This window comes from Mesocricetus auratus, unplaced genomic scaffold, assembly GCF_017639785.1.
Source record: "Mesocricetus auratus isolate SY011 unplaced genomic scaffold, BCM_Maur_2.0 Super-Scaffold_100015, whole genome shotgun sequence".
Classification (NCBI taxonomy): domain Eukaryota; kingdom Metazoa; phylum Chordata; class Mammalia; order Rodentia; family Cricetidae; genus Mesocricetus; species Mesocricetus auratus.
In genome coordinates, this window is record NW_024429198.1 from 64,446,589 (window position 1) to 64,457,634 (window position 11,046).

Genomic DNA, 11,046 nt, shown 5'->3' on the forward strand with positions numbered 1-11,046 from the left:
AGAATTCTTCTCTTGAAGTTCAGAGCATCTGAATTCTGGCTGTCTTCTCCCGGTGCCTTCGCCTGTTGTTCTGTTCTAAGCTTTTGAAGCCTGAATGGTCCGTGCCATCGCGCACACACGGTTCCCAGTGTACTTCTTAAAACAGACTGAGTTTGCGACCTTTGCTCCAGCTCGTCTGCAGGAGGCTCTCTCCACGTGCACACAGCTGTTGGCAGGGTACCCCGTCTTTAACTGACATAGCCTCCGAGAGCTGCCGTGTGTCCCCCGTGTGTACTGGTGTTTGCCTGTCTGCCTCTGCTGCACGGGCCCTGTGTGCAGCTTGCTCCTCTGAGCCCAGGCCCCTTGGCTATGGCAGACGAGACTGCAAGTGCTTGGTCTGGGGTTTCTGAAAACAGCACCAGGCTTTGTAAGGAGATGGTTTGGGGTATTTAAATCTAGCTGTGTCCCTAGTAGAAGCTTCCTTTCAGATGTAGTCTCTCAGTGCCCTGGAGGGTTAAACCCGCTTTTCCGTGCCCTCTGATCTCAGTGTTGCTGCCTCCTAAGTGTTATTGGCATCTCCTGGAAGGAGAGGAAACACTGGATGGGTACAGGCTGATATTGAACTGTCCTTCTGAGTTAGACTGTGATATTTGTTCAATGACAGTCAACAAAGGTGGTGTGCTTGTTTTTATTACATTACTTAGGTGGGTCATGGGTGTTTTTGGAGGACAGAAGACAAGTTGCAGAAGTTGGTTCAAACTCTGGATTCTAGCTCCACCCTCCCGAATGCCAACATGCCAATGTGTGCCTGTGCCCAGCTTTGTATACAAAACTCTTGGTGTGTGTGGTTGGCACCAAGCCTGTCCTCTGTGCGTAGAACATGCCATGCTGCTGTGTCACCTCTAGTAGAAGACCGGTCCTTCATCCAGCTTTTGCTTGTTCCTCAGAGAATCACATTTTGGAGGATGTGAACAAGTGTGTCATTGCTCTCCAAGAGAAAGACGTGGATGGTCTAGACCGCACTGCTGGCGCCATCCGAGGCCGGGCAGCTCGAGTCATCCATGTAGTCACCTCAGAGATGGACAACTATGAACCAGGAGTTTACACAGAGAAGGTTCTGGAAGCCACCAAGCTCCTCTCCAACACAGGTCTGAGGACTGTCCCTGTCCTAGTGCTCTCCCTGGTTCCCACCTTATGGCTTGCACAGACCTCAGCTCTGGTTTTACACACACTGGGTGTCTCGTCTTACTGGTGAGATGTTGGTTATTAGTCAGCTCATGAACACATTTTCCTTTGTGTGTCAGGGACTCAGGAAAGGGTTGGTAGAGTGCTGTCTGCTCGGCGTGACCTGCCTGCCTCTTGTCTCCATAGTCATGCCTCGGTTCACTGAGCAGGTGGAAGCAGCTGTGGAAGCCCTCAGCTCAGACCCAGCCCAGCCGATGGACGAGAATGAGTTTATCGATGCCTCCCGACTGGTCTACGATGGCATCCGGGACATCAGGAAAGCAGTGCTGATGATAAGGGTGAATAACCACATTCTAGACATTTCAACAGCTTCTTTCTTATCCTTTGAGAACTTGACCAGTGTGTCATTCTTGAAGCTCAGCGGATCCAGTGGCCGCATAGTAAAAACCACAGATCCTGGTAAAATGAGATGGAACCCAAAAATGGAGTGAAAAAGAAATGGAGCATACGGTGGGCTTAATGAATTAACTTAGGAAATTAGTTCAGTAAACATAGCTTGAGTTACAGGGAAACTACAGGAAATAGTCTCAAATTTCAGAGAAGCAGCTTTTTCTTAAGGTAGGTAAAGTTCCTGTACTTCTGCTCCTCTCCTTGAAGGGGAACCCAGGCAGGAGGTTGGACTCTCTCTTCAGGATAGGGAGTGGAAGCCCCTGAGGGTGCTCCACGGCTCGTGGCCAAGTGGAAGTGCTCCCTCTGAGTCTTTGTCAACATCTTGGAAAAGGGAAGGTCCCATGACCTGGGATGGGCCTCTGAAACTGCAGCTTCCTCCATCAACGTGTCTAGGGCCTGTCTCCCAAACTGCCTTTTCCGTCGCTGTGGGATCTCTTGCATGTTGCTCTGAAGAGCATTTGGAGTGCATGGCCCCCTGCCGCACTGCTGGGCGGTTCAGTCAGCTGTCATCAGTGCCTGCATGGTTGTCTAGTCTCACCTCAAGGTTTGACTACACAGGAAGCCTGTCCTGCTTTCCTACCCCTCTTCCTGGCCTGCAGAAGTTAACCGCAGTGCCAGTCGGGAACATGTTGCATCCATCTTGTATGCAGTATGGAAACTTTTAGGCAAGACCACCATTCTCTGGGTGAAGCAGGGCAGCCGCCCATCAGCCCCGAGCACACCGGGAAGAGGAGGGGTTGTGGGTGGGGCTGCAAGGCAGCAGAGGCTTCAGTCTGTGAGTTAGTGGCTGAAGGTGTCTGCCACCAAACCGTGTGGCCCGATGGATCCTCAGGACCCACTCCTGCAGGTTGTCCTGAGTTCTGCATGTACCAAATAGATTAAAATGCCACTTAACAAATACTTTGTAAAGTTAAGGCAGAAGAATCTGTCTCCTTTAGAGGCTGGTCTGAGTTAACCATGGCAGCCCGTGGCTATAATATGTACTAATGGGTCCCAAGGCTACATACACTCCACGGAGGAACACAGTTCTGCTCGTGTGGCCTGAAGCTATGTAGTGTTCCCTAGGAGGTGACTCAGGCTTAGAACACCATTTTGAAGAAGCATTCTGGGTACTGGGAACGTTCATCCTGAGAGCAGGCAGGCAGCTTAGGTGCCTCCTCCAAAATATTTCCTTTGTCTGTCTGATACATCCTTTTCTTCTCTTTCCTGGGGAGCTGGAGCGATGGTGGTTCAGGGTTAAAAGCACTGGTACTCTGAGAGTCTGGACACCCAAGTGGTGCCTCAGAACCATCTGAAACAGTCTCAGGGAATCCCATGCTCTCTTCTGGCCTTCAGGTACGCCTTACATGCATGAAGACGACTCCCATACACATACAATAATTGTTTAAAAAGTAATGGCTGTGTTGGCGGCTGCTTACTGTATTTAGTTCTGTGCTGAGATGAAGAAGGGCAGTCTTTGTCTCCTTCTGGACCTCTAGGTGTGTGTAGACTTCAGACTCGGGAAAGATACCCTGTAGTGTAGAAGAAAGGTTGCCCGGAAGCAGCAGAAGCAGAGCTTTGGCACCTGCGCTGTGGTTTTAGTTTGTGTACAGCGTTCTGCTCACTGACCCCGTCGCTGCCTTTCACTCAACGGCCATCTTGACTAGAAACGAGTTGCAGTGAGAAAACAAGTATCCATTACCTAAGCCAGGGGTCTGTCCTTGGTGTGTGCACACACACACCAGTGTTGGATTTACTCTGATTGGTCCCCTGTTACTTTTCACTCACTCTTCAGGGTTTTTGGGGGGTTGTGCATGTGTGGAGACCATGGGACAATTTGTGGAAGTCAGTCCTCTCCTCCTACCAAGTTGGTCCCAGGAATCAAACTCAGTTTATGAAGCCTGGCAGCGGGTGCCTCTACCCACTGAGCCGTCTTACCAGCCCAGGTCTTAGTTGAGTCTGTCTCTAGGATCTCTCATTTTCCTGCTGATCACTACTCAGCTCAACACAGCCATTCTGGCGGGTGTTTCTGAGGTGGGGCCCTGTGAGGGTCCTAGAACCTGTAACTGTTTCATTCCTCTTTGACCTTCCCACGCCTGAACCTCCAGCCCTGTGCCTCATCTTACGTCCCGTTGGCGATCCCAGGCAGCTGGAGTGTCTGTCCCTGCTGCTGTGCCTGCGGCTACTGCTTCCCTCTAAGGTTGCCCTGCCCTGGGTACGGACGGCGACAGCATCCATTAGACGTCTCACTGTCTCTGAGTCCTCTCTATGTATGACTGTGTTCCTCTCTGAGGGGTCGGGGACGACATACCTCTCAGTCTCCTTGTCAGGGAAGCCCTGGTCTCTCTGCCCATTTTTTGCAAAAATATGCTTTCTTTAGAGGCTGGTTTTGCTCATTTTTATACTTATGTAGCCAATGTACAACTTTTTTCAGTTACTGGGCCCAAGAGTGAGCCCCGGCCTCTGAACCAGATTACTCAGTAGTTAGCTCCTCAGTTTGTGCGGATCCACACCGTGGATCAAACAGCAAGTCTGGTTGGCTTCATCCTCCCTCTCAGGAATATGAATGGGTTTCCACCCTGGTCCGAGGCCTGGCATCTCTTACCTAGACCCACCCCTCTGCTGGGAGGTCCCTTAGCCCAGTGCATCCAAGTCAGCTCCCGAAGCCACAGTCAAAGCGTGTTATCTTCTGTTCCATACTCTAAGGTCCACAGCACGTGTCTGTCCTCTCCTGCTGCTCCTCCCTTGGCTCAGTCACCTGAGCTGGGATCCAGCCAGTGAGCCAAATCACTCTTCTGTTACTCGCCACTTCCTCAGCCCCGCCCGCACGTGCTCCCTGCACTGCCTCCCCAGACCCGTCTGTCCCTGTTCCCATCAGCTGATGGCTCTCGCTGCTCACAGCTCTGCAGTAAGACATGTGCTTGACTCAGTTTTTGCCCATCACTCCTGGTGTTCCCGGTTAGAATAGGTGAGTGAACAAAAGAAAAGAACTCAGCTCTTCTTGGCGAGAACAGTTCTTAGGACCCAGACAGGCTGTGACCGGCGAGGGAGCAGTGTCGGGTGCTGCTCTGGAAACCCTCTGAGACTCACGACTCCAGAGCGCCGCACTGACAGGATCGTTGTGGCTCTGTGGTACCTTGTGATCCTTGCCCCCCACTGTTGTCAGGTCTCTAGGGGTAGGCCAACCTTTCCCCGTCAGATTACAAGCTCCTGTCACTGAGTGCTCTCTGCACGTTCTGTCATTTGATCCTCACAGCAAGGCCCTGGGCATGGCTTGGCTCGGGGCCCAGTGGAGAGGAGGCCTCTCTGCCCTCCTGTCACAGGCTGGTCGTCTGGCCAAAAGCCAACCCCAGCTGTCCTGCCTGTCGTCTTTCCTGATAACTGTGTCAATCAGGAGAGCTGGGGTTGTGCAAAATACAAACTTTACCAGATAGTTAGAGCAGAGAGCAGAGAACAAGCAGCCAGGCCCTCTCGTGTGCACTGAACGTAGTCTGCTGCCCTCTCTCTCCTTTGATAAGAAGGAAACGGGACTTTGGGGATAATAGATGGCTTTGTTTTACTCCTCAGAATAGCCTTTGGTACCCAGAGAGAATCCCAGTATTAATTTATGTCCTTTTCTTGTCATAAGGTGGAACTTGTGTGAGATCGCTCTGTGTTGTATAAAACATACCGGCTGTAAAGACTTTGACCAAGGGTGGATTTCACCTCCCTTGGGAAACTGTACTGAAGTGAGGTCTTCGTTACAGCAAGCCTTGATTCAGTGGTCAGCCTGCACTCTACATCCGAGGGAAGGGGCTGTCTCTAAAGAGAGGGTGTGGAGGCGACACAGACTCATGCACTTTGGGAGGCTGGAGGCACAGAACTTGTCTGACTCAGTCTTTTGTCCTGACTGCAGACTCCCGAGGAACTGGATGACTCTGACTTTGAGACCGAAGATTTTGACGTCAGAAGTAGGACGAGTGTCCAGACAGAGGACGACCAGCTGATCGCTGGACAAAGTGCCCGGGTGAGGACGCTCCCCTGGGTCCTCCAACTCGTTCTGGGGGCTCCCTGGTTGTTCTTTTCTCTTTTAGAATATTCAACAGTATTTTTCTTGTCTGGTTTTGGTGGTATGACTGACATTCTAAGTCATGACACCTGCTGGCTTCCTCCAATTTCCTCCTCAGCTAGGAGCAGGGTGAGAACCTGGGGCCTTGGGTACCCAGTGGGCTGCCAGTTTATGGTATCCTGAGCCGCTCAGAAGAATTTTGAAAAACTTCTGCTCATTGCATTGATAACCATGGGAATGAGCTCTTAATTATTCATGGACCTTAAAACAAAACCCACTATTAGTACATTTGAGAAAACCAGTCGGCACCACTGGGTTGGAGTCATTAAATCTTAAATCAATAGCATCTCTTCTTTTGGAAGGATGCCAAGATACAGTTCTAAGAAGTCTATTTTCTCACTCCACGGAAATCTATCAGAGAACCTGTTCCTGCTCTAGGCCTTACTGGTCATGAGCACTTGGAAAGCTAAGAGGATAGAACCCAGGCTATGGCCTTGAATTGGCAGCCTCCAGGGTGCGCTTGTCAAGTAGCTACGTCCTCAGCAGATTCTGTCTGCTTCTCACACTACTTCGGGCAGACCTTTCAAACTTGCAAACGTCTGTCCAGGGCGCCATGCACACTTCCCTTTCTCCTTTCATGTTGCCGTAGACAGCAGCAAGCGTGAAACTTGGAAGAGTCAGTCACTCGGCTCAGCACAGGTGTGACTGGGAAGCCTCCAAGTCACCCTCCTGAGCTGTTACCCTCCACATTCAGACGCGCTCTGGAAAGTGGGTTAGGAATTTAAGCTGCAGTAAACGCCTACAAAGATGAGAAAATAGCCCTTCAGGCAAAATGCGACCGTCAAAGCATTACCCCACCCATGCTGTAGCTTGCTCTTGGATGTCGTCTGGCTAATGCACTGAGAGCTCCCTAAGAGTGGTCTGGCTTGTGATTGCAGGCGATCATGGCTCAGCTTCCTCAGGAGCAAAAGGCAAAGATTGCAGAACAGGTGGCCAGCTTCCAGGAAGAAAAGAGCAAACTGGACGCCGAGGTGTCCAAGTGGGACGACAGTGGCAACGACATCATCGTGCTGGCCAAGCAGATGTGCATGATCATGATGGAGATGACCGACTTCACCCGGTGAGAGAGGCCACCCCGGCAGAGATAGAGCTCACCTCCCCAGGACCCTATCCAGCAAAGGCTTCACAGACAGGGATCCTCTTCTCTTTTCAGAGGCAAAGGACCACTCAAAAACACGTCAGATGTTATCAGTGCTGCCAAGAAGATCGCTGAGGCGGGATCCAGGATGGATAAGCTTGGCCGGACCATCGCAGACCATGTAAGTGGCAGTCTGACCGGCGCACTGCCGAGTAGCTGTCTGAGATCGTTTTCAGGGGCCACATCCATCTTTGAAAACCTAATTGATTGATCCCAGTGCATATTCCTAAAGACTTCTCAGATCCGTTTCTTTGACAAGTTTCAGGAGTTGGGTGTGTCTGTCTGAAAACTTGCCATCACTAAACCATTGAGTCAGCCTCTGCTATTACTTCTCAGCTCTCCCTCCTCAGAACTCCAGTTCTGGGCAGATGCAGACCCTGCCCACCCCAGCACTGGAAGTGGGAGCCTCCTGCAGGGTCTGTAGGACATGGAGGCCTGGGAGAGGCTGACACACCCCATTGGGGACAGACTTCTCTGTCTCAGCACATTGCTGTGGTGCCACGGTGTAAGCCAGAATTGTGGGTTTTCTGAGTTACCCAGGCTGCAGGATGAGTGACAGCTGTGTCTCGTTTCCCAAGCCAGCATTTGACAGTCATTCTTGACTCCCCAGTAAAAATCCTCGTGGACCCACCCGGTCTCTGCTGTCTGAAATCAGTAGCTCCATTGAGTTCTCACCGTCCTGGACCACTGTGACCTGTTAGCTACTCTTTTCTCCGTTGTGCATACAGCCATCGTGGAAGTCAGACTTGAATCTGTCCTTCGGTAGCATCTTAGAAAAAAGGGCCTTCAGCATGGAGTATAGGCCCCACTTAACATCCCACACCTTGATGGAAGAGAGCGTTCCTCTTCTGAGATCTAAACCCCGGGCTTCAGTGCCGTCTGGGCAGGAGCTGCACTGTAACTTTTGGTAGTCATCGGTGCCTAGAGTAAGTGTCTGTCCTCAGGGGCTGGTCTTGCACACCCTTGTTGAGCAGACCTTACCTTAGGCAGAACTGTTTCTCTGGATGGTTAATTAACATGACTTTCCTGTGTGACTAGGCCCTTTCTCTCACCTCTTAGGACCATGAGCTTCTCCCCTCGGTGGAAACCTAGGCAGTAGCTGGCTGGCAGGCAGAGTTAGAGTGGAAGGCTCAGGGCCCCAGAGAACAGAAGGCGTCACCCCTGTCACCTGCGGGAGGGGGGAGCGTGCCAGTGCCCACAGGGTGTTTGGGAATCAGCCCTGGGGGCGGGCTCGTCTCCCCACTAAGCTTCTCGTCCCCTCAGTGCCCAGACTCCGCCTGCAAGCAGGACCTGCTGGCCTACCTTCAGCGCATCGCGCTCTACTGCCACCAGCTCAACATCTGCAGTAAAGTCAAGGCCGAAGTGCAGAACCTTGGCGGGGAGCTTGTCGTCTCTGGGGTGAGTGGCGCCCGTGGGGATGTGCTGACGTAGACTTCTGTCCCCTGCAGACCCACAGAAGCGGCATGGCCCTGCTCTCATCCTCCTCTAGCTGGTTTTAGGAATGGGTGTTTTCGTCTGCTCAGAAACTACCAAGTAGAGCTGTGCAGGCTGCTTTCTCAGTTTCTGCCCACAAAGAGCTGAGTTGTAGCAACCTCTCTGGCTGGAGAGAGCACGTCTCCATATTCTCCAGTGGGGGACCAGACCCATACCTGAGAGTGGGAGTTGTGTGGAGGCGGCCTGACTTCATGTCTTCTCTGTGCTGTTCACGGGCCAGTAATACACAGTCTTGCCATCAAGAGGGCCCGAGGGGGTGATGAGATGATCTTGGCTTTAGGTGTTGTCACCGTTTCTTCTTAAAGGTAAGAACTGCCATCGAAAGAGCAGTGACAAGGCCTCTCCACAGTGCAGCGGGGACCCTCGGGCCCTTGTTCCTAAGCTGCTGGAGGCCCTGGCTGGTGTGGCCAGGCCTGCATGGATGCAGGGTTCATGTCAGGCTCCTCAGCATCCATCTGTCCCTTGCAGGTGGACAGCGCCATGTCCCTGATCCAGGCAGCCAAGAACTTGATGAATGCTGTAGTGCAGACGGTGAAGGCCTCCTATGTGGCTTCCACCAAGTACCAGAAGTCACAGGGGATGGCGTCCCTCAACCTCCCCGCTGTGTCGTGGAAGATGAAGGCGCCTGAGAAGAAGCCCTTGGTGAAGAGGGAGAAGCAGGATGAGACGCAGACTAAGATTAAGCGAGCCTCGCAGAAGAAGCACGTGAGCCCCGTGCAGGCCCTCAGCGAGTTCAAAGCCATGGACAGCATCTGAGCCGCTCTGCCCGTGGGGTCTGCAGATGCTCCCCTCAGATGTGTTTGCTAAGTAGAGAACACTTAGATTCCACAGGGAGGGAGCACATTTCCAACCCAACCAGGTGGTGAATTTTGCAAGGATATGTTTCTGTTAGAACTGGCTTAAAAAAAACAAACAAAAAAGCTTTAGAATTCAGAAGTATATTTCTAGCTATATTTTTATAAGCTTAAATGACAATAAAAGTTCCATAACCAAAGAGTACCACATTAACTTACTTCTTAGTCACATTTCAGAGTAGGATGAGGTGTTTGCTTTCTAGGCAGGGGTGAGTTGGAGGGGAGAGGTTGCCCTCAGCCCTGCCATCGGGCAGTGTGGGATTAAATGACCAAGGGTGACCCAGCGTAAGCCACTGTGTACCCTGAGAAACAGTCTGGGGAAGGAGCCTCTGAAGACTAAACCATAGGAAACAGTAAGACATGATGCATTGCACAGGAAACTGATTGCTTTCTTTATGAAACAGAGTGGGTTATAATGCATGGCTACAGTTACTAATGTGCTCTGCTGCAGGACATTAATAGAGTTGCTTTTCCAGGCTAGAAAGATGTGATGCCATAATGGGAGCACGCTTCCCCCGTTACCCCAGCATCAAGTGCAGACTCATCATCACGCTTACTTCTGATAACCTCAGCGTTCCCTGCCTGACAGAATAGTGTTTGCTTAGCAATAATAACTTAGACTCCACCTTATTTGTGATTACTATGGCAATTATCATAACTATGAGGTAAAGATTCTACTGTCTTATTTAAATTTTATGAATCCAACTTTTTTACACTAATTTTCCCAATAAAGTCCACTATGAAACCAAGAAGTTGTTTCTTTGCCTTCAAGAAGAGTCAGTGCCCCACCCCCCGGGATAGTTGCCTAGGGAGGGAAGGAAACAAAACTCTCACGCACACGCCACCCGGGAAGGTCAGGTCTTGTCGCGTTCAGCAGCCCAGCCTGTGTCCCCACCCCAGGAGTTTCCATAACCATTCTTGAGGGTTCAAGTCAAAGCCATGGACGAACCAGTCACATCAGCTCTCAAACCCTGACATGAAAGTGGCCGCCTCCATCCCCGCGCCTTCCCAGGAGACGCTCCCTCTTGGAGCTCCTTAAAGAGATGGCTGTGGCCAGTCACCTTGCTGGAGTCACTTCTCTCTGCCATTCCAGTCAGCTCTTACCCGTGCCCACTCAACTGCTGTCCCCCTGTCCAGTTTCCTGGGCTCCCCCAGACGCCTGGCTTTAAATGACTGGTTTCGGTCTCTGCTTTTAACCTTGATTCTCTGAGGTTCAGCCTGGACAGCCAGAGGATGCCTGCTTGTCCACTCTCCATGCCTAGGGCCTTCCTCGCTATTTCCCACCTCACCTGCACTCCCAGTCACCTTGTTTCCTGGTTAAACACCAAAATAAGACACTTTAAAAGCCTCTGCAGTAGTCTGTTACCCCCAGACTCCCTCGGGGTGCCATTTTCAGGCCTAATTTCTTGTCCCATGGGTCCTTCCATAGTGACTCACATGGTAGCTGCCTTCCCCGAGGAGTCCGTTCTTCTTTGGAAAGCCATTCCCCATCATTCCTGCTATATATATAGATATATATCCTGTGCTGGTGACTAACGGTGACCCGTGTGGATGCGTCCCAGGAGGTGGGCCTGCTCCTAACAGCATCTGCTGCCCTGAGCAAGAACCTGCAGGTGACTCCGCATCGTAAAAACCAGTTCTCGGGAATGGCTGAGGCTTCCTGTCCCCACTGGCCACCCCATTCCTCAGCGTGCTGCACCCCTCCCTGGCATTCCTCCAGCCTGCCAGGTGCATCCTGACTTCCCTCCCGCGTCCCTGGGTAGAGTTCACATCCCCAGGCACACCTGTGCTTCAGATCACACCTAAGTACACCAAGAGTCACCTTAGCAGCGGCGGAGCCTTACCTGCCCTCTGTCACC

General features: G+C 51.7%; 1 protein-coding gene across 2 annotated transcripts in view; it reads left to right on the plus strand.

The window, feature by feature from the left end:
• The window catches only part of Ctnna1 (catenin alpha 1), a 115,626-nt gene extending 105,690 nt beyond the window's left edge, over positions 1-9,936 (plus strand). For both annotated transcript variants that reach the window (XM_005065284.4, XM_040758092.1), the window contains 7 exons: positions 927-1,127; positions 1,351-1,502; positions 5,489-5,599; positions 6,580-6,761; positions 6,855-6,960; positions 8,103-8,237; positions 8,802-9,936. In XM_005065284.4, the coding sequence (XP_005065341.1) occupies positions 927-1,127; positions 1,351-1,502; positions 5,489-5,599; positions 6,580-6,761; positions 6,855-6,960; positions 8,103-8,237; positions 8,802-9,089 (1,175 nt within the window). In that variant the 3' untranslated portion in view covers positions 9,090-9,936. The remainder of the gene's footprint in view (positions 1-926; positions 1,128-1,350; positions 1,503-5,488; positions 5,600-6,579; positions 6,762-6,854; positions 6,961-8,102; positions 8,238-8,801) is intronic.
• Positions 9,937-11,046: the final 1,110 nt, after the last annotated feature.